Source organism: Caenorhabditis briggsae, assembly GCF_000004555.2.
Source record: "Caenorhabditis briggsae complete genome, chrX, whole genome shotgun sequence".
Lineage (NCBI taxonomy): Eukaryota > Metazoa > Nematoda > Chromadorea > Rhabditida > Rhabditidae > Caenorhabditis > Caenorhabditis briggsae.
The window spans coordinates 2,254,174-2,275,712 of record NC_013491.2 but is presented as its reverse complement, the minus strand read 5'-3'; the positions used below and the strand labels follow the sequence as shown (position 1 = coordinate 2,275,712).

The following is a 21,539-nucleotide window of genomic DNA, read 5'->3' as shown; positions in this document are numbered from 1 at the left end:
TTTTCAGCAATTTGCCGATTTCTGGTCATTTTTGTACTATTTTTGTAATTTTGTACTTATGTTAGGCCGGGTTTGTACTGAAAACGTGAAAAAATGTGTCTTTCAGAAATCGGCAAATAGCTGGAAAACTAAGATCTTTCAAAAAATACTGTGAATGCAAACTTTTTAATCTAGGCCTATTTTACAGCCTCCAAAATTTTCAAAGTGACTGGAAACCTGACAGTCGCGCTCCAGATCCCTTAAATTGGTCAAAAAGGTCAGAAAAACAATTGCAAAACAGGTTTTTGTTTATCTTATTGACCGATTCAGTCAGTTGCTAGATGAACCTTTCTGAGCTTTTACAGTACTCTCCAATTCGCTGATTTTTCCATCTAAACACATAATATATTTTGACTTTTCTAAAGTTCTTTTTTGAGTGGAGCATTGCTAAATCGATCGCAAAAATGATTTTAATCTATTTCTGTACGTTTAAGTTGATTTAAAGCAATATTTGAGTAATTATGACTATTCTAAATTCTTGCAGTTATCAGATTTTGGGAATTATCACGGCTCACAGACAAAATCGAGCTGCCACATTTTGTGAAAATGATGTTTCTATCATTTCTGAATGTTTGAAATCTTTTTTTGCACTTTCAAAAAAAAATTTCAAAAAATCAGTACTGAAAACACTTTGAGAGCCCATATTTTGGTTCCGCTTAGGATCGTGACCGAGATATTGCTGAAATCGTATTCAGCATGCTTGAAAGTATATGAAAGTATAGTGATTGAGATAATTGGCATGTCAAAGATATAAAACACGTCGTCAACTGATAAATTGTTAATCATGATATCAGAAACATTTTATCAGGGACGAATTTTCTAAATATCTCATAAGAACCGAGGAAAATTGGCTCAAAATTGACAGTGTGGCGGTCTATTTTCACAGGTTCTACGGTAGATTTTCAACGGAAAAAAATCCCTTGAGTCATTTTTTATTCAAATCCCTTGTTAGCATAATTAATATACATTTTTTTCTGTCTAGAATTCACATCTCATAATTCATAGAATTCTAAATTTCCTAGGTACTCTGAATTTTTTGGAGTTCAGACGATTCGAAATGACACAACGATTAGCTCTAGTTTACAATTCGTAGAAATAAAACACTTACCATCTCAAAAACAATTCATAGCAATATAGAATTTCAGAAGAATAGATTGAAATCGTTCCAAAAACCCGTGCATTTATAGGGTTTATTGGATATTTCAAGGAGTAAATAGAGAGGGTTGATAATCAGAATAATCAAAAAAAAAACTTTCCTATCTCCATTCAGAAGGAGACCTGGAAAGCTCTTGAATAGAACCCTATTCTGTCAAGGGTTCATGCAAAGAGAAATAAAGTTGTCCGCAATGCCGAAGACTCGGACACTGAGAGCTAGAGAAAAGAGACACATCGTGTGTGGATTGAGATATAAGTGAAAACAAGAGATCGGCAGAGAAGAACATCTGCACGTTCTATACAAAACGGACCTCTGATGAGCGTACAAGTGTGAGTGTGAGGGGCAAGTTTGAGTGTGAGTGTGAGTACTGTGCGAGTGGAAGATCGAATAGTAGAAATGTGGGCAGAAGCAGTGCGTCTTTTTGAAAAAATCTCTCGAGAAATGCCTTTTTCGAAAAATTTTCAACAAAATTTTCTCGAATTTGCGTAAGTTGAGCCACCACTTCAAAATGGCATAGAAGCCACTCCAGGGTCAAGTTAGGGCCTTTTTAGGCCATTTTGAAGTGGTGGCCTAGAAAACCAAAATTGCAAAAATTAGGCCACCACTTCAAATCGGCTTAGAAAACATACCAGGGTCATATAAGGGCATTTTTAGGCCATTTTGAAGTGGTGGCCTAGAAAACCAAATTTGCAAAAATTAGGCCACCACTTCAAATCGGCTTAGAAACCATACCAGGGTCATATAAGGGCATTTTTAGGCCATTTTGAAGTGGTGGCCTAGAAAACCAAATTTGCAAAAATTAGGCCACCACTTCAAATCGGCTTAGAAACCATACCAGGGTCATATAAGGGCATTTTTAGATCATTTTGAAGTGGTGGCCTAGAAAACCAAATTTGCAAAAGTTAGGCCACCATTCAAAATGGTTTAGAAACCATATCAGTGTCATGTTAGGGTATTTTTAGATCATATTGAAGTGGTGGCTTAGAACACCAAATTTGCAAAAGTTCGGCCACCACTTCAAAATGGCCAAAAAAACTAATTTCTCTCTCTCTCTCTCTCTTTCTCTTTCTCTCTCTCTCTCTTTCTCTCTCTCCTCTTTCAGGCCATATTCCAATTCCACTCAATCATGAATTTTTTTGGCATGTTTTCAAGAAGAAAAAATCACAATTTTATGTCGAAAGTAACTTTCACAAAAATTAGCAGAATACACATAAACACCATCCGGAAGTGAATCAACATCATCTCGACATTGCAATGAGAACCTTGAGAGCGGCCTGTCTGAAAAACATTGAATTTTAAAACTCTTTTTCAAGCGAAGAGTGCAAAAAAAAGGGTTCCAACTCACTCTTTTAGAGAGTCATTGCTTTCATGAAACGGTGGCATCAAACTCATATCCTTCGATCGTTTTCTGCAGTTTGGCGAGTTCTCCGGCTTGTTCTCTTTGAACTTCTCCGAGTCTTGACACTTCGAACGTGTTCGAGCAAATCGTTTCGTAGCAAGAATCGATGACGTTTTTCAAGCTTTGATTCGAAGTTTCCAATTGGTGGACCAGCTTTTCTAGAACGAACACCAACTTTTCATTATCCTTGTTCACTGGCTGGGCTTGGTTCTTCTTTTCATCCTCAACTTCTTTTTTCAAAGCTTCATATTTCTTGGCAACGATCTCCAATTGGGTGATCATCAACTTTGACTCCACAGTTTGGTTTCCATAATCAAAATTCGTTTGCTCGACTCCTTTTTCCAGTCTCTTCAGAAAATTGTCATCAAGATCCTGGTATTTTAGTACCAGCTCTGCTCTGAAAGTTGTATATCTCGATTCTTATTACAGATACAAAAAAGTTGTCAACTGATAAATTGTTAATCATAACATCAGAAACATTTTGTCAGTTACCACATTTTTGAAATTTTTCATAGGAATTGAGATAATTGAGCTCAAAATTGACAGTGTGGGGGCTTTTCTTTTACAGGTTTTACGGTAGATTTTTAACAAAAAATACGTACTTGCGTGGAATGAAGACGATCGGCAGGGCATCTGATGGACAGGCCTCGAGGGATCTGTCTAGTTGAAAACGATACTGAAATATTCAACTGCTATTGAACAGCTAAAATGAGCGAAAATCTTACCTGGGATTCCCCCTGTCTCTTGTTGTGGAGGATTTCTTCGAAAGCTGCTTGAGCCTGAAAATTTGAAATTTTTGGTGATCGAAAAGTAAGTAGGGTGTGCTTAAAAGTAGTGATTATCTATTTTCAGACAGAAAATCATTAATTTTGGGTCTCAAAAATGTATGTGAAACTTTTTGGGTCACCGACAAGGCTTATGATATTTCATCAGAGTTTTAAAAATGGCAACACCAAAAAAGCTCTAATTTTGTTAAATTTTTTTCAATATTCCAGACCCATGCAACAAGGTGAAAGTGTCCTTGTTAGATATTGAGAAGTCTTTAGCAATCATAAAAGTCAAATCATCCCAAACTTACCATTTCTTGGCAGATGTCCTTCTCCTCTGCCACTTCTCTAAACGACGTCTCATCGCCGCCGCTCTCATAGATCGACATCTCCATTTCTCTCCAATCCTCCTTTTTGATCTTCTGCCCCTGAAGTTTTGGAATTTTTAATCCAAAATGCGCGAAAATGAAATTGAAACTTGAATTAATAGCTATCTTTAATGCACTGTAGCACATGTATTAAAAGGTCCCCCTACTTCTAGCTCTAAAAAAAAATTATTCAGTTTCATGAAGGTTCTATTAGTTTTTGCAGAAAATTTGGATTTTATTAAAGGTGGGGGGGACAGGAGATTTTTCGTAGTTTTTTTGTAGATAGAGTATGCATTCTACCGTCACGGTGTACAACGCTTAATGTCACTCTGCGTACAGCGGTCGTCCTCACCTTTATGAAAGCAATCGGGCGCCGGCTGCCTCTTTGTCCGCGCGGCTCAGTCGGTAGCGGCGCCGCACCGTCAATACTAGTCTCGACAAGCTCAACTCCTCGAGGGGCACATTTAAACGGAATTTCGAGAACGTTATTTTTTTCAGGGACCGGAAAGCATCACTACTCAAAAACGTAAACTTTAGAATCATGGAGGTTCAGAAGTAGGCAAATCGGGACAAAAAATGGTACTGGGGTACTGTAGGCAAATTGAGAAATCATACTCGGTCTATTTCATATAAGCTTGAGTTACTTATTGACAATTGAACTAGCTGGAGAAAACATAAAATGTTTGAGAAACAGGAAAAAATTGGAAAATATCGAAGGGAAATGAGAAATGGTAGATAATTGAAATGCAGTAAGAGAAAAAATTTAACAAATAATATAACAATTTGGGAACCAGAAAAGGGATCGGGGAGCATCAGGACCGCTACACGAAAGGAAGAGGATCACCACTGGTTTGCTGGATCGGAGCATCCTTGTCCGCACTTTGACATGCACGAAGCTCCAGTTCTAGCACATATTTTTAGCTGAAAAGCTCATCATTTTCTCGATTTTTTGAGAATCGACGCCCGAGTAAAATATCAAAGCCGTCAGCTACACGGTCGAAACAATCTTCCTTATATATAAAACGCTACACGCGTCTGTTGGTCCTAGTGTCAGGCTGTCCGCTTTTGAAAAGCTAGAAAAAATAATAAAGATTAACGTGACCTTTTAGAAACAATTAGATTGAATCGCGCTTAGCCGCACCAGCTTGCAGGTAATTCAATAGGACTTCAAATTCAACTAATCTAGCAAAATTGATACTCTTACCTGTGCTCCACTTTGCGAAGCCTGACTATCTCCACAGTTGACAAAAGTTGCCGTTGGCATCGCTGGAGACATCAGCGGTGCTCCGAGAGCTGCTGCTGGGTATAGTACCTGGAAAGTGATAGATTCTGACTAAATTTTTCGGTAACTTTTGTCTTTCTCAAATTCGGTTCACGATGATAACTCAGTTAAATTCGTGCTGCATAAAAAGTAAAACAACAGAAACCTTTTTTTTTTTTTAATTCATGCGCCTTATTATGTGTTTTTGTTGATTTTTGAACAATTTCAGTCAATTTCGCTCATCCATGTTCCATATCTCATGGTATACTTACCTGTGTCACCGACAAATGAGTCCTTGGCCGTTTCGGAATTGATTGTGCCGAACTCTGAAACAATTAATATAAACGGATGTTGGGAGGGTCATTGACGGACGAACGGCAAAAAATGGCTTTACGATCGGAATCCAACTTCAAAAAGTTCCAAAAGGGAGCCGGGAAGCTACAAAGCCGGGAAGCCGGGAGCCGGGAAGCTACAAACTAGCCGGGAAGCTACAAAACTTTCCGAATTCACTTCAAAATTGAAACAGTTGAAAATTGTTGTGCCCCATTTTAAATATACCAACGATCGGTAAGCGTTGAATACGACGCCTAGACTTTCAAGCGCTCAAGTTGAGAACCAATAGATGATCAAGAAATCATTTTAGCTGTTTCAAAAACTTGTTAAAACCCAAACCCAGATAAGGGTCACTTATTCTCCTCCACCTACACAACTCACTGCTGATGACAACTCCGACGGCTCCCTGCGACGTCTGTCGAAATGTCGAGGCTAGAGAAAATGATCACTATCACTTGACGAGCTCTGAAAATTTGTATCAATTATTTTTTCAAATACGAGATAAGAGCTGAGCTACTGAATGGTAATGCTCGCAACTCGAAACACAATTCCAAAGTAGAACTTACCGACGGAAGGGAGTCCACTGATCCTGTTACGGATAGTGTTGGTCTCATTGGCGTCGAAGTCCTCACGAAGAGAGGGCGATCCACTGGAAGACTTCCCTGAAAGTTTTGAATTCTAAAATGATCTCTAGCTAAATTAGAACTCACAGATCGTCCAATTGGACTTAAGCTGATGTCGTGTAAATTCCGATTGCATCTTGGCTTTGGGAAGACTTGGAAGTTCTGGAAAAAAAAATCAATAGTTAATGGAAAACAAGGTTCCCGACTACAGACAACAGATCTTAGGTGCAACAGTACTCTGAATTTTCTGGAGTTCAGACGATTCAAAATGATACACCGATTAGCTCTAGTTTACAATTCGGAGAAATAAAAAACTTACCATTCTCTAAACACCATCAGTAGGACTAGAATTTCAGGAAAAAAGATTGAAATTGTTCCAAAAACCCATGCATTTATAGGGTTTATTGGATATTTCAAGGAGTAAATAGAGAGGGTTAATAATCAGAATAATCAAAAAAGAAACTTTCCAATCTCCATTCAGAAGGAGACCTGGAAAGCTCTTGAATAGAACCCTATTCTGTCAAGGGTTCATAGGAGGGTAAGAAATGGAATGAAGCTGACCGGAACGCCGGAGACTTGAGAGCGAGAGATCATAGACACAGGGTGTGTAAGGAATCGAGATATAAGTAAAAACAGGAGGTTGGGCAGAGAAGAATATCTGCACGCTTTACACAAAACGTATGTACGATCATCTAATGAGCGTGTAAGTGTGAGGGTGTGAGTGTGAGTGTGAGTGTGTGTACTGTGCGAGTGGAATGAACCACGATAGCTGCTTCAAGAAAAAATGAGAATAAATAAGGAATTGCGGTGGCTATACGATCCTAGACACTCAGAATCTCAGAACGTTTCGAAAATTTGAACAATTATACTATATGAAGTCTGCTTCTCGCCACAAGCTGCCACGCGAATAATTATCAGAATACCAATCTGAACGAACAAAAGAGATTTCTAAACAACTGATCCGTAGCCTAGAAAACAATAAAAAAAGATCAAAATTACAATATTTTGACCTAGAAACTCAAATTTTTGCCGAGGAATTCAATTTGTGGCCTAGGAATTCTAACAGTTGCCTAGAAAACAAAATGGTGACCTAGGTATTTGAATCACGCCTTCAAAGTTCAATTCGGGGACTGAATGTTCTGATTCTGGGCCTCGGAATTCAAAAGATGGCCTAGAAAGCAAAATGGCGGCCTAAGACTTCCTGACCTAGGATGCTCAGTACATGGAAGGGAAACTAATTCTTACAGATTAAACCCCTGAAAAATTCATTACCGAAACGGAAACATTGAAGATCCATAGATGAAGAAATGAAAATCAACAAAATTTATATAAAGTTTAAAAAAATACATAAAAATTTTCGATAAACTTTGAAAAAAAACGGAAAAATTGTAGGTCCTCTCCATTGTTGCACACACATCTTCGGAACAAATCGAATCGACGACGTCCATTTGCTCGTGACTTCAGCGTATGTTGTTGGCTCTGGAAGTGAAGAGGGTTATATGAAAAATAAAAGGGGCATCTGTTTTTTTCATGTTTACAGTGAAAAAAACGGGCCAAAAGGGGCTAATTAAACCCCTATCCGGGAACTCTAAGCTCAATTATCTCGGTTCATGTAAGAGTTATCAAGAATCTGTCAACTGATAAAATATAGATGATAATATGATAATTAATTCATCAGTTAACATTTTTTTTTGATATCTTTAAAATTAACCGAGATAATTGAGCTGAAAGCTTGTTGAAATATAAACTCACCGATTCGCGCTCTAGTTGGAGCATTGTCATCAAACATCTCGAAGTCCATATAAAGCTGATGAGCTTTTAGAGGTTGGTTGACGTTTTGAGGAATAGCACCACCCCCAGCGTCATAGAGACACTCGATGAATGCTGGAAAAATAGAATGATTCAGGTAAATGAAAAGTCTCAACTTACGGAGCTTTTTATCACCAGCGACTAGAGTATGTGCACGATGATCCTTGGCCTCTTGGAGACGTTGACGATACTCCTCGGTGGAGCTGCAACCATCATGGTCTTCTGGAAAGCACGACGAGCCTCATAGTACTTCTTGGAATCCTCCTTTGTGTGCGGTACAATAGCTGCATTAGGATCCCATGGAGCGACTGGACGACTTGGTAGACGACTTCGGACTCGTCGTGATTTTGGAAGAGCTGGGAGAGCGTCAGCTTCTGGACCTTCTAAACCTCATCCCTTCAAAGGATCTGCTTCTTGAACGCGAGCTTGTATACGACACTCCTCGTTTTGGTCCAATTCTGAAGTTCCAGGCGGCTGGAAGGCACATGAGTCTGAATTAAAAAAAAAATATCGACTAGCAGCGGTTCTTTGTACTTACCCAAATACAAAATATTTGAATTTTTTTAAAAAAGAAATAATCAGAATAATCAAAAAAGAAACTTTCCAATCTCCATTCAGAAGGTGACCTGGAAAGCTCTTGAATAGAACCCTATTCTGTCAAGGGTTCATAGGAGGGTAAGAAATGGAATGAGGCTGTCCGGAACGCCGGACACTTGAAAGAGAGAGATCACATACACAGAGTGTGTAAGGAATCGAGACATGTGTGAAAACGAGAGACTGGGCAGAGAAGAACATCTGCCCGCCCTACACGAAACACACACTGATTCTCTCATGAGCGTGTGAGTGTGACGGTGTGAGTGTGAGTGTGGGTGTGTGTACTGTGCGACTGGAATAAACCACGATAGCTGCTTTAAAAAAAATGAGAAGAAATAAGGAATTGTGGTGGCTATTCGATCCCAGACACTCAGAATCTCAGAACGTTTCAAAAATTCAAGCAATTATACTATATGAACTCCAAAACCCCGGGTTTCAAAAGCTGAATATTAGTGTCTGAAATTTTCATTACTAACTGGAGTCTAGAGAATAAGGGATTCACACAGTCACACAAGTTCAATAAGACTCCCCGCACCCCTGAAATTTTTTGGCGTTTTTTCAAAAAACGAAAACGAAAAATTACAGTTTTATGTAGAAAGCAACTTGAAAAAATAAGCAGTATTAACAAAACATCCATCCTGAGAAGAATCAGCAACGTTTCGATTTCGCAGAACCGTGAGAGCGGTTTGTCTGAAAAAATTGAATTTTGAATCCAATTTTGACTATTCCGTTTTTTTCTGAATTTCTGAGTTTCTGAATTTCTGAGTTTCTGAATTTCTGAATTCCTAAATTTCTGAATTTCCGAAATTAAGAATTTCCAACTTTCAGAATTTCCGACAACTCTGAATTTTCAAAAATTCTGAATATCTGAATTTTCGAAATTCCTGAATTTCTAATTTTCCGAAATTACCGAATTTCTGAATTTCCGACAAAAAAACGGTCTCCAGAAAACTATTCTTTTTTTCCCTATTTTTTCAAATAGTTGTATTGTTCTCACCATTTTCTGACTCGACTCCATTCAATTCCTTTTCGACATTTCCGTTGCTGGCCATAGTTTAACGGTGATACGCTAAAATAATTGATTGAAGTAAAAACATAATTTAAAGCTTCAAAACAAAAAAAAAGCCTTTTTTTGGGAAAAAACTCTCAAATCTTGAAAATTGCAGTTTTGGAAGTGAAGGCCTTGAAATTTTCTCCTTAGGCCCGGCCCGAGCTTTGGCGGGCCGGCCCGGAATTTTACAAGTATGGGTGTCTCTAAGGAATTGACAAAGGTAAATACCGTATTTCCTCTAATAGAAGCCCATGGGCTTCTATTTTTTCAATGATTTTCTTTTCCAAAAGTTTTTTTTATTAAAAAAATCAGAAATTTGGCAATTTTTCAGTTAAGGATTCCGAAATTCAGTGTTAATGGAAAATTCGAAGTAAATTATAAATTCCAAAATTTCGAATTCATGAAATTTTGAGATTCCAGAATCTAAAAATTCAAAGCACAGGAATTCTGAAATTTAGCAATTCAGAAATCGAGAAATTGTCAAGTTCTAAAATCACAGTTTCAAAAATTCTAGAACTTTGTATTATCATGTTTTCTCTAATAAAAGCCTATGGGCTTCTATCAGAGGTTGGCTTTAAATAGAAGTGGGCTTCTATTAGAGGAAATACGGTAGCTAGAAATTTCAGAAAATTCTGTTTCTCGCTGTTTAAAATAAGTTCTCAGCCTTGTCATGATATCACAACCCTTCTGATACAAATCGTTTATGAAAACCAAAAACACTCACCTGCGAAAAATCCAGCACTGGAACAATTTCGTCTCCAAACTCCACATCTCCTCGGCCCAACGGATGCTTGGCTATCGGTAGAACTGGTTTCGGAAGTCGTCCAGGAGATTCCTCATCAGTAAATGTCTTCCGCGGCCCTTCCCGTTGGTTCGCTTTCTCCCGATCTTCTAGAAGTTTATGTTCGTCGTCACTAATTCTTCCCAACTGCAATTCCCTGTTTTGTTCACTGTCACCGCGGTGCTTGATTCATAATTTCTGCAAGAAAAAGTTTCACATAACGATTAGAAGGCTTTAAAAATGAGATTTTAGCTGCTCAATTTTGAATTTTTTGTTTATGAAACCGACTTTTCGAAAAATATTTTTTCAAAAATACAGGACGAAAATCCGCGAGAGCTCTGAAATCTGTGAATTTCTGCTGTTCTAAATTTATCGAATTTTCATCGTTCTCACATTTTTCACATTTCACAATATCTGGTTTGCTGGAGTTCAGAACAATCTTCACTGATTGAATTTATCACGACTATATGTTGAGTATCAAAATTTGAAAAATAAAATACTCACCGAAACGTTTTCCAAAAAAAACTAATAGCCAACTTTTAAGTCTCTAGCTAGGACTACTGTAGTTAGAACGTTAAAGATGAGCAATCAGGCTCTTTTAAACTATTTTTCGGCCATGTGAGGCAATTTTAGGCCGTTTGGAGCGGATTTTAGGCTTTTTTGACTAAAAATCGATTGGAATCGGTTTAGAACAGTCTGAAAACCTCTTTAATAGCCTTAAACGGGGCCGGGCTCTGCTAGACTTTCTTCAATGTGGCTCAAATTGCACCGATTTTTTCGATTTCTGAATTTTTTAGGTAAAAAAGTGGGCGGGGCTTAGCTTGACACTCCAAAATCACATATTTCTGCTCAATTTTCTCCGATTTTCTGCGATTTTTCTTAATTTTTCCAGTAAAAAAGAGGCGGAGCTTGGCTGGAAAACGCCCTTTCAAGCTCAATTTGGGTCGATTTTCCCGTTTTTTTTTCAAATTTTTCAAAAAGAGGCGGAGCTTACTTTCAATCTCGGCAAATCCATGGCTCTGAGCTTCGAGAGCAACGTCATCAGCTTTGCTTCACCTACTCGTGTCGTATCCGACGATTCTCTTATTTTTTCGATTAAACTCGGTACACAATTTGGAAATGCCGTCATGTCGGCGTTACGACGGATCAGGTCTTCGGGAATCTTAAACCACGCCTTCTTGTCTTTTCCATTGTTCAGCATAAATCTGAAAATGTGGATTTTTTTGATTTTAGGGGATTTTCCGCTTATTTTGAGACATTTTAAACCCAATATGTATTATTTTAAACATTTTAAAAGATATTTTAAGCCCCGTTTAGACCAATTAGGGCCTAATTAGCCGATTTTGGGGAATTTTTAGTCAATTCCATCCAATTTCAAGATCTTTAAAGCCAAATCACAGTTCTCAAATATCTCAAAAAACGTACCTTAGTATTGGATGTTCTTGTCCGATCAGCAACAAAGCTCTGTTAGCACTGACATCACGCCATCACATATGATTTTCACAAGAACACCTTTGATCTTGATTCATCTTTGATTCAAGAACCCTCGTTCTGAAATGCACACAGAAAAACTGGCCGGAGCCAAGTTCGTGTACAAAACTAGATCAATGCGAGAAATGACTCTCTTAGATCAACTTTCGGGGGTTTTTCAAGTAAAAGAGTGTTTATTGGAAAACGATTTTGAGAGCTAATTGGGGGGGGGGGGGAATTTTCTATTTTCTATTTTCTCGGAATACGAAATGCTCGACTGCTCATCCAAGATGTTTGTAACATTAGGTCAGTAACAGGAGCGAAACGGTGTTTTCGAATTTTGGTACTTCGATGCTCTCAAAGAAAACCTGAATTGTGAAAAAAACGAAGAGAGCAGAAAAAGGAGGCAACCAGACAGACCGGAGCTAACGAGATCGAATGATTAACGAGAGGGGGAGAAGACATGGGGGGGGGGGGGCGATAGTCTGTCGACGAGAGACACACCAAAACACTCTGGGGTCAGATTGAATGGCGAACGGGGGGGAGGGGAGTTTGGGAGTGATACGTGGGAGGGGCCATCTTGCTCGCGCGCGTTTGGATGAACCACAGGGTGACAGAAAACAAGGCAGTATCGATTTTCCATCTGGCTGCGTCTCCGCCATCACACACACACACACACACACACTCTCTCTCTCTCTCTCTCTCTCTCCACCACCCTTGCCGGCTTCTAATTCCATGCACACTGTGTTTATAATGGCTGGTACGTGATTTTCCACCGGCCTCTCGGAAGATTTCTAAGGAATCCTAAAATGAAAGGAATCTGGAAATCTTCCATTTATTTTTTCTGAATATTATATAATTTAACCATTATTCATTCCACGAACTGTTGCGAAAAGCTCGAATAAGGTGAGTATTTTGTTTTCAATTTCGACTAAAAATTAGAAAATTAGAAACTTGCGAAATTCAATCTTCCTTATTTAAAAACTTCCTATTATCCGATTTTCTTTCAATTTTAATCATTTCTAAATCCTACTTGACGGATTTTCAATTGAAATATCACACAATTTCAGCTAAGCTCGTCGTCATCCCTTAAGTAAAAAATGGATTTCAACGAAAACCAAAAACCAACCATCAAGGGCCCATGATCGTCAGCTAGAGTGTTCGGTGCGAAGAATACCAAACTGATCTTTGGAGAAATCTTGCAAACGATTTGCGATTCGGATCCCCATCACCATCATCGGCTACTAGTCAAGACTAACATAGTTTTTTTGTTGAAAAATATGAATTTTTTATAATTTCATTTGTGAATCACATTGCGAAATTTCAGGATGTTCTCAGGAACTTAAAACATGAAAAAGTTTTTCACATTTAAAACTAATAGCCGTCCAATAGGATTACCAGTTGTCTTCTGAAATAAAAGTAAATACTCAGAAGACTACCCTTCGGTTCAGATGAGCCGATTCTCATCTACTCGGTCATCTCATCCTTGACATACATCATTTCTTGTAGAGAGAAATTAGAATTTCAGAAGTATTGAATACATTGGCGACGTTTTTCTCATCTCGAATGAACCACAACAGGAAGCAACTTCTTCGGCATTTAGTGGGATTCTGGCAGAGAATTCCTGCTGGAGCGTGACTCTTCATTTTTTCCAAAAATTACCGAGAGCAACAGTTGCGAAATTCAATCTTACTTATAGTAAAAGTTCCTATCAGCGTTTGCGATTCATTTTTGATCAGTTCAAAATCCTACATGACGAATTTTCAATTTTAAAAAAAATCATATTTTCAGGTAACCGTCGTTTTCCCTTAAGTAAAAAAATGGACGGAAAGGAAAACCGAACATCAAGGGCCCATGATCGTCTATTTGGATATGGAGTTTTTGGCGCGAGGGATACCGAGATGGTCCACAGAATCTGCTCCGATCCCAATTCCGAACCAGCCTTGGCTACCATCGAGCAAACTACCTAAATTTTGAAATTTCTCTTTTTCGTTTTCGAATGTTAGTATTTTTGAAAAATATGAATCTTTTATAATTATAGTTGTGAATCACATTGCGAAATTTCAGGAAGTTTTCAGGAACCTAAACCATGAAGTGGTTTTTCACATTTGAAACAAATAGCATTCCAATCAAATTACCAGCTGTCTTCTAGAATGAAGATAAAGGCTCACTTAGAAGGCTAGGCTTTGGTTCAGGTACGGCGATTCTCGTCTACTCGATCATCTCCTCCTTGATATACAGCCTGACTTGTAGAGTGAATTAGAATTCCTGAAGTGTCGACAACCTTCGCGACGTTGCTTTTTCTCCTCGAATGGACCACAGAAGGAAGCAACTACATCGGAATCACTTGAGATTGTGGCAGAAACATTTCTGTTGTTCTAAGCAGCAAAAATCTTGGAGGTGCCTCACTATTCACTTTAACCGGGAGCAACCGTTGTCCTTATAATCTCCAGACGATTTATTTCTTAGGCTGTGTCTGAAAAATAGTATCTTTTGAAATGAATTGACAATATTAAGTGAACTTACATTACAATCTTTTGACTGGGTGCTAAGATGAATCGCAGTCCATCATACCATCCTGGTTAGCATTTATTGAAAGTTCAGGGAGGGATTTTTGATCTTTTGGAGCTGGAACAACAATCTCTGGGTCTTCTGGATCTTTTGCTCAACGCCAAGCATCTAGAATATTCTGAAAAGTTCCATGCACCACTGGATTTTCTTGCCACGCGATGCTTCTCGCTTTCAGCCCGTCGCGTTTTTCCACTTTCCGTCTAAATCGAATCCTCTGGCAGCTTTCCCAAAGTGTCCTCCACTTGCTGTAAATCTCTTCCAATAACTCGCTCTTTCATGACGTTTGGTAGTGGTTCTGAAAGAATGAGAAATAAACTTATTGGAGAATCGTCTGGCTTACCTGAATCTTCTAAGGTGAATCCGGAGCATTTAGAGCGTTCTAGAGATCTTTTGGAGCTGCTTAAAGTGGTCAAGAGCAATTTAATGAAGTCCAAGTTGGTAACGACGACAATCAATCCGTCATTCGACTTCAGCCGGTTTTCAGGTTGCGGACAGCATCAGAAGTCAATCATTTCAACACGGAGGCGCATCAACTCTTATTAATAATTCTTCCTTTGGCAACTGTAGTGATTCGAAGGCTGTTTGAGTCTTAGCTGGATGCCTGCCATCTGATTCTCCGCCGATTCATTAGCTTAGACATCCCGAATCTGAAAAAACATTGGCTATGAGAGACTGTTTCTGGTACTTCTTCGTTGGTTGAGCTGACCTCATTAGCCTAGTCTGTTTGTTTTTTAATTTGAAGCATTTGAACTGGTGCATCTTAGAAAGTAAAGCGATCCGAGAACGAAATGCCATGAAATAAATTCTGGAGCTCTTATGCAGTCTGGAAATGAGCAATTTGATGTGGTGGTAACTGAAATGTAATGTTTTTGGCACTGAAAAAAATTAAAGCCATTCACCTCACAGCCAGTTTTTCATTTCTGGAAATATCAATGACGGTGCAAGTCGCCTTCTGGGAATGTGATCATCCATCATTGCAAATACTTCAACTTCACTGGAGCTTCATAACCATCTTGTTCGGCGAATACAAATCTAGTTGAGAGTCAGGCGTCGGCAGGTTCTTATGTCCTATCGTGGTGAAGTACCTGAAACGCTCCAATTTAGCTTGGATTCTCAAATATGTGAAAACAACTCACCTTAGTGGAAGATGCTCGAGTCCGATCAGCAAAAAATCTGTGTCGCAAGTTGAATCTATCCTGCTTGAGCAGTGACATCACGCCATCACATGTAATATTCACAAGGACACCTTGAAAACCTATATTCAAGAACCCTCGTTCTGAAACATATGTCACCCAAGAAAACTGGTCGGAGCCGATCGATAAGCGTGAATGCGTGAACGAAACTAGATCAAGGCAAGAACTGACGCTCTCAGGTCAGTTTTCAGTGTTTTCAAGGGAGTAGTGCCGTCTTACTAGTAATTGCGAAAGTTTTGAGAAACTAATTGGGGGATTTGTTTTCAAATATTCTACGGAATACGAATTGCTCGACTGCTCATCCTAGATGTTTGGAACATTAGGTCAGTAACAGGAGCCAAGTGGTGTTTTTGAATTCTGGTATTTCAATGAGTTCTCAAAGAAAACCTGAATTGCGAACAATAGACACCGCGAAACCACAAACGAAGAGAGCAGAACAAGGGTCACCAAGCGGACCGGAGCTAACGTGATCGAATGATGAACGGGGGAGGGGAGGGAAAAGAGACGTTGGGATTATACCAACCAATCAATATTCGGGGGTCAGACTATATGAACGGGGTGAGAGGAGTTTGAGAACACAGGGACGGGACCAATTTGCGCAATGGCGTTAGGTAGAACAGAGGACAGAAGACAAAACATTTAAATTTCTATTTTCCCGCCCACTGTCTCTCTCTCACTCCTGCTGCGTCTCCACCATCACTCACACTCTCTCTCCCCCATCACTCTCTCCGGTTACTTATTCAACACGCATTCTGATGGCTGGTACGTGATTTTCCACCGGCCTCTCGGAAAATTTCCAGAAAAATCCTAAAAATGAATGGATTCTGGAAATCTTCCTTTGATTTTAACTAAATATTCTCTTATTGAACCACTAGGTGTTCCAATATTGCTTGAAAATTCGAAACAGGTGAGTATTTCTTTTTTTCCACTAGAAATTAACCAAAATGGGATCCAACTTAATAGTATTCCAGGTTTCCTGACTACTTTTCAAAATTTATTAACAATACACCATGTTCAGACGATCTCTGGTAGCAGATGTCTCCAGAAGCTAAGAAGATGTGGTCGAACAACTGCTCCAAACTTTTGAAGCTTCAATACAAGCAAGCAGACGAGGGATGGATCAAGATGCATTGAGAACTGGAGTACACAAGGATTTTTGAATTATTAGGTTTTCCTCAATTCTTCATTTTTTCATGTCTTCTCATTTTTGTAATTGAACGGCTCTCACATTGTCAAGTTTGAGCTCAATTATCTCGGTTCCTATCAAAGATAGGAAAAAGTTGTCAACTGATAAATTGCTTATCATAATATCACAAACATTTTATCAGTTGACAACGTTTTGATATCTCTTACAGTAACCGAGATAAACTGGCTCAAAGTTGAAAGTTAGGAGGCTCTTCTATTACAGGTTTCACGGAATATTTAATTTTTGTAATAGACTGGCCCCCACACTGTCAAGTTTGAGCTCAGTTATCTCGGTTCCTATCAAAGATAGAAAAAAGTTATCAACTGATAAATCGCTTATCATAATATCACAAACATTTTATCAGTCAACAACGTTTTGATATCTCTTACAGTAACCGAGACAAACTGGCTCAAAGTTAAAAGTTAGGAGGCTCTTTTATTACAGGTTTTACGGTATATTTAATCTTTGTCCCCGCCTTTTTTTGTTTTTGTCTACCCTTGCCGCTTCTGATATCTCCAGCTCCTTCCATGTTTTGTATTTTTTTTTGGAAATATGAATATTTTATAATTATCACTCTGAATCATTTCACAACATTTTCAGGTCAGGAACTTAAAAACATGAAAAGCTTTTTCTCATTATATATAAGAATAGCGTCTTCTGTTTCTCTGTCTGAAAACCAGAAACACACTTCATGCCGTCTTGTCCGAACATAACTGGTCCGATCAGATAGATTCCACTTCTCGCTTTTTTCCCTCTTTGCCTTGTGCTGACATCACACCCGAATTCTGATACAACGGGCTCATTTCTCTCCGGACAAGACACATAGAACGGACTATGCGAGCGCGTGCAAAGGGGAGAGAGGGAGAAACACAAGAGCGATTGCACATTTTCCTGGTCCGTTATACCCTATGTTCGAGGTGTAGGGGTCAGCTCTCTGAGAAGGATGTGTTCCGGCTGGTGACCAACCGAGTCATTCAGTGAATTGAAAACAATCGATGAGAGCGATGATGTCATTCTCAATGTCGTCTATCGATTTCTCCTACCTTCTGCGTCACTCCCAACTATCGCTCTCTCTCTCCATCACCCTTGCAGTTATATTTATTTTTATTTCATACGCAATTTGATGACGGGTATCTGATTTTTTCTGTCTCTGAATTTTAGGAGTATTCCTTTGATTTTTCTGAATATATCTACTATATAACCATCTAATTATGGCGGAAAAGGTAAGTAATTCTTTATTTCTAAATTTCGACTGAAAATTACCAAAAAATGAAGTCATCGACCTAGATTCTTCAAAAATTGCTCTTCCAAGATATTACTTTCGAAAGATTCTGTTTCCAAACTAAATTATAAGTTTATGAGTTCATTGCTCGTTTCCTTTTTGTTTTCAGTCTATGACTCAAAAAAATCACTTTCAGATTTCAATCACAAATCGACGTGCCTGCAATTGCGACGACTTCCTAATGGAGCACCTGGATTATGAGCCGCGTGTCGGATGCTCCAACTGCACCAAGCTCCTCAAGAAGTCGCCTCTGGATCCGTCTCTTCTCTGCTTGATATGCCAGTATTATGAAAAAATCACTGGGAAACGGAGAGAAGTCAAAGAAGTGGTGTTTTTCAAGGAGAAGGAGGAGATACTGGATTGATGGGCTCTGGAGGAGAGTATGCAGAAGAGGAAGATTCCGTTTGAAGAGATTTATGAGATCATAGGAAAGGAATTTCGACATGTTTTCGACAAAAAAGCATTATAAATTAATTCATATAAAAATAAAATAAGAGTAAAAGGAGAGAAGTTCGTAGAAAAATATTAAAATTAAACATTTTTGTGGTCCTTCACTTCTTTCTTGATTGGACGAGCGGCTGGAGCAACGTTTGGAGCAGAGTCCAGGTGTTGTTGATGGAGTTGGCCCCAGTGGCCTTCTGAAAAAAGAAGTTTTTTTTTTTAAAAAAGTGGTTTTCAAAAAAAGCTTGAATGTGTTCGAGGTCAGTTTGGTGTTCAGAATAACACAGGAGCCAGATAAGCAACCGCGTCGCTCAGCCGTCTGCGGCGCGCCACTAGTACTCTAGGTCAGGTTCGCCGCAAAACATTTATTAGTTTTTTTTTTCATACCTTGCTGGTGCTGCTCTTGATGGTGAGCCCAATGAATGGCAGCCGAAAAATGACCACGTGCATTGTGATGGTACATCTTCAGACGATGGTGAAGACGATGAGCTTGAACTCGACGGCGATGATACCGGTTACTCCTGAAATTCAGAAAATAGGATAAGAGAAACAGTAAATCATAAATTTTTAGCTAAGTTTTAGAGAATTTAGCACACTTGCAACAGGCCGGGCCGTTTTCAGAATTTTCAGGTCTCGGCCCGTCTCGGCCCGGGTTTTCATAACAAATCTTACATCAGACTTTTAGGTCTTGGATTAGGCCAATGATTTTTTGACAGAAACAAATTGCGAGTTTTGTTCGTTTTTGTCACGTAAAATCAAAAAAGTTTCGAAATTAGCACCGATAAGCATAAGTTTTGCTCCGAAATGATAGTGGAGGTGTTGCAGTAGAGCTCTATTTTTCAATGTTCACTTCCGCCTTCCAAAAAATTTCATTTCTTGGTCTCTGGAATTTTTAGAGTTGAGAATCTACAGTAACCAAACCAACTGTCATTGTTGCGTTATTGATATCACCAACCAGTTTGCCGCGCCTCCGGCGCTTCAAACGCCTTTGTAGCCGCATTCCAGCCACAATATTCAGCGTTTCTTCGGAAAAAAACGGACAGACAAACAAAGAAGAAAATGATGCGCACTTTCTATGTATTGATTGGTCCCTAGACATGAACACACACGACCTGTTCTCCCTCAGACTGGGAGAGGGGGGAGGCATTAGGTTTGCGCGTTTCTCGTGCCCGCACACTGTTGGTGTCATGCATTGCCATGATGGTACGCATACATGAGGCCCGTTCATTTATATGTTCCTTTTTCTTTTTTTTTTCATGCTTGGAGTAACGTAAAATAATCGATTTTGATCTTTTTTTTTCTCAAAAATGAGTGGAAAATGTATTAGAAATATTTATTTCTTCTTTTTATCTCTTTTTTAATAGAAATCACACTTGTTTTTACCAATTACTGCAGATTTTTTACAGGTTTGTTGCTGAAACCGCTCAGACACGCAGTACGCCGAACTACGTTCCACCACACATATCTTTTGCCTTGCCTTCCCTTGTCTCGTCAAGTTCGGAATCGCTTCCATTTGTCAAAATGGACATGTAAGTGTTTTTTTCTCAAATTAGGTGTCACCGAAAATGATTATTTCAGACCACGTTTGGAACTGGAAGTGAATCAATCGATCGGACAATACGAAATAGTGGATAACGAATTTGGCATCGGTGGGTTTGGCCAAATATTTGAGATCAGAGACACGAAAGGATCGAATTGTCGTCTTCTACTCAAGACGCAGACTTTCAAATACTCACATTTCAAAGAATGACAAATTTTGAATATAATGAAGAACGAGAAGGGATTCACCGATCTACTGGACTACTTCATCATTGAATACAACAACGTTGATCATTTCTGTATGGGTAAGTTTAGTTGTGGCTACTGAAATGCATATTAATAGTCAGGGTGAGCTTCTGTTAGTGTTCTGGAAAATTAGAAACCTTCATTCTGCAGTTCAAAGTTCCGAAATCCCACATTCATAGAATTCTGAGATTCCAGGATCTCAAAGTTCAAAATTCAGGATAGCCCATGGGCTTCTATTAGAGGAACTACGGGATCTTCATTGAATAAGGACTAGAACAATGCATTTCAGTTCATCAACACATCATAATGCAGATTCATCGAATTTGATGTTTTTCAGTTATCCCCTACCAAGGTGAAACCTTCGCCCGTGTACTTGAAAGATCAACGGCTTCTTCTAGAAATGCAGTCCGAATCGCTTTTCATCTATTCACACTCCTCAAAAAAGTTCATGCCATTGGATTTGTCCATAGCGATGTGCACTACAAAAATGTGTTGATGGATATGAGCGTCGACGGGGTGAGTTTTTTGAATAGTTAAAAAGAGAAAATTGATGAAAACAACTGATTTTGAGCCCTTGTCTCCGATTTTTATGGCAAAATTTGAATTTTCAAAATTTCAGATCCTCGAGATAACCATTATCAATTTCGGAGTTTGCGAACCTATCAATCCACCACAGGCGGAGTCTCGTATTTGCGCCAGACATCAAATTATCCATATGTGTCGTTCGGCAAGATACTCGGGTTTCGACGACCTTTAGTCACTAGTGTTGCTGATCCTGCAGTGCGTTGGAATCACCCCGTTCTTGACTGACAAAAAGCAAAGATTTGACAAAAAATCAACTTTCGTGAGTCTCTGTTTTCAGCAGTTTCTTGGTATTGCTTAGCGTAAAACCTGCAATAGAAGGACCTCCCCGCGGTTAAGTTTGAACTGAATTAACTCAGCTTTTATAAGAGATATCAAAAAAGTGTTAACTACTGAAATATTTATGATATTATGATAAGCAATTTATCAGTTGACATATTTTTCATAACTTTAACAGGAACTGAGATAAATTGGCTCGAATTTGAAAAGAGCCTTTTGTCACAGATTGTTATACTTTCATAAGCAGTCTTTTGATTGACAGTGAGGGAGATACAAATTCGATTTAAAAACGTCTTCCTACTTATCTTTATTCATAAGAAACTTATGCCGCGTTCGAAGTTGATTTCCAGNCNAAGAGGNGGNGTTTTTCAAGGAGGTGAAGGAGATTCTGGATCGATGGGCTCTGGAGGAGAGGATGCAGAAAAGGACAGATGAGGAGAAGAGTATGCTGTCAGAAGAGGAGCTGAAATTGGATGGATCGAAAATCGCGGAGCTTCTGAAGCCGTTCGAGCTGCAACTTTATGGGTGTGATTGCAAGCAGCATCCACGAAAGAAGTACAGCAATACCA

General features: G+C 38.9%; 3 protein-coding genes across 3 annotated transcripts in view; 1 reads left to right on the top strand and 2 right to left on the bottom strand.

The window, feature by feature from the left end:
* Nucleotides 1-2,561: 2,561 nt before the first annotated feature.
* Nucleotides 2,562-9,401, bottom strand: CBG16089 (the record flags this gene model as incomplete). Its single annotated transcript, XM_002643405.1, has 12 exons — nt 2,562-2,991; nt 3,197-3,270; nt 3,320-3,373; nt 3,673-3,789; nt 4,934-5,041; nt 5,263-5,316; nt 5,890-5,985; nt 6,034-6,108; nt 7,313-7,425; nt 7,699-7,830; nt 7,876-7,977; nt 9,347-9,401. The coding sequence occupies 12 exons, from the start codon at nt 9,399-9,401 to the stop codon at nt 2,562-2,564; spliced, it is 1,410 nt and encodes a 469-aa protein (XP_002643451.1).
* Nucleotides 9,402-17,608: 8,207 nt separating this feature from the next.
* The window catches only part of CBG16092, a gene marked incomplete at both ends in the record, with an annotated part of 4,538 nt that continues 607 nt past the window's right edge, over nt 17,609-21,539 (top strand). Inside the window, 6 exons of the mRNA XM_002643406.1 lie at nt 17,609-17,692; nt 18,020-18,211; nt 19,720-19,853; nt 19,903-19,973; nt 20,447-20,625; nt 21,344-21,539. The exon at nt 21,344-21,539 is cut by the window's right edge and continues 394 nt beyond it. Coding sequence (XP_002643452.1) covers nt 17,609-17,692; nt 18,020-18,211; nt 19,720-19,853; nt 19,903-19,973; nt 20,447-20,625; nt 21,344-21,539 — 856 coding nt within the window. The remainder of the gene's footprint in view (nt 17,693-18,019; nt 18,212-19,719; nt 19,854-19,902; nt 19,974-20,446; nt 20,626-21,343) is intronic.
* On the bottom strand, nt 18,415-19,197 carry CBG27451 (the record flags this gene model as incomplete). The annotated part of the gene is made up of 3 exons (XM_045238883.1): nt 18,415-18,521; nt 18,712-18,845; nt 19,175-19,197. 3 exons carry the CDS (start codon nt 19,195-19,197, stop codon nt 18,415-18,417), a joined length of 264 nt encoding a protein of 87 aa, XP_045099818.1.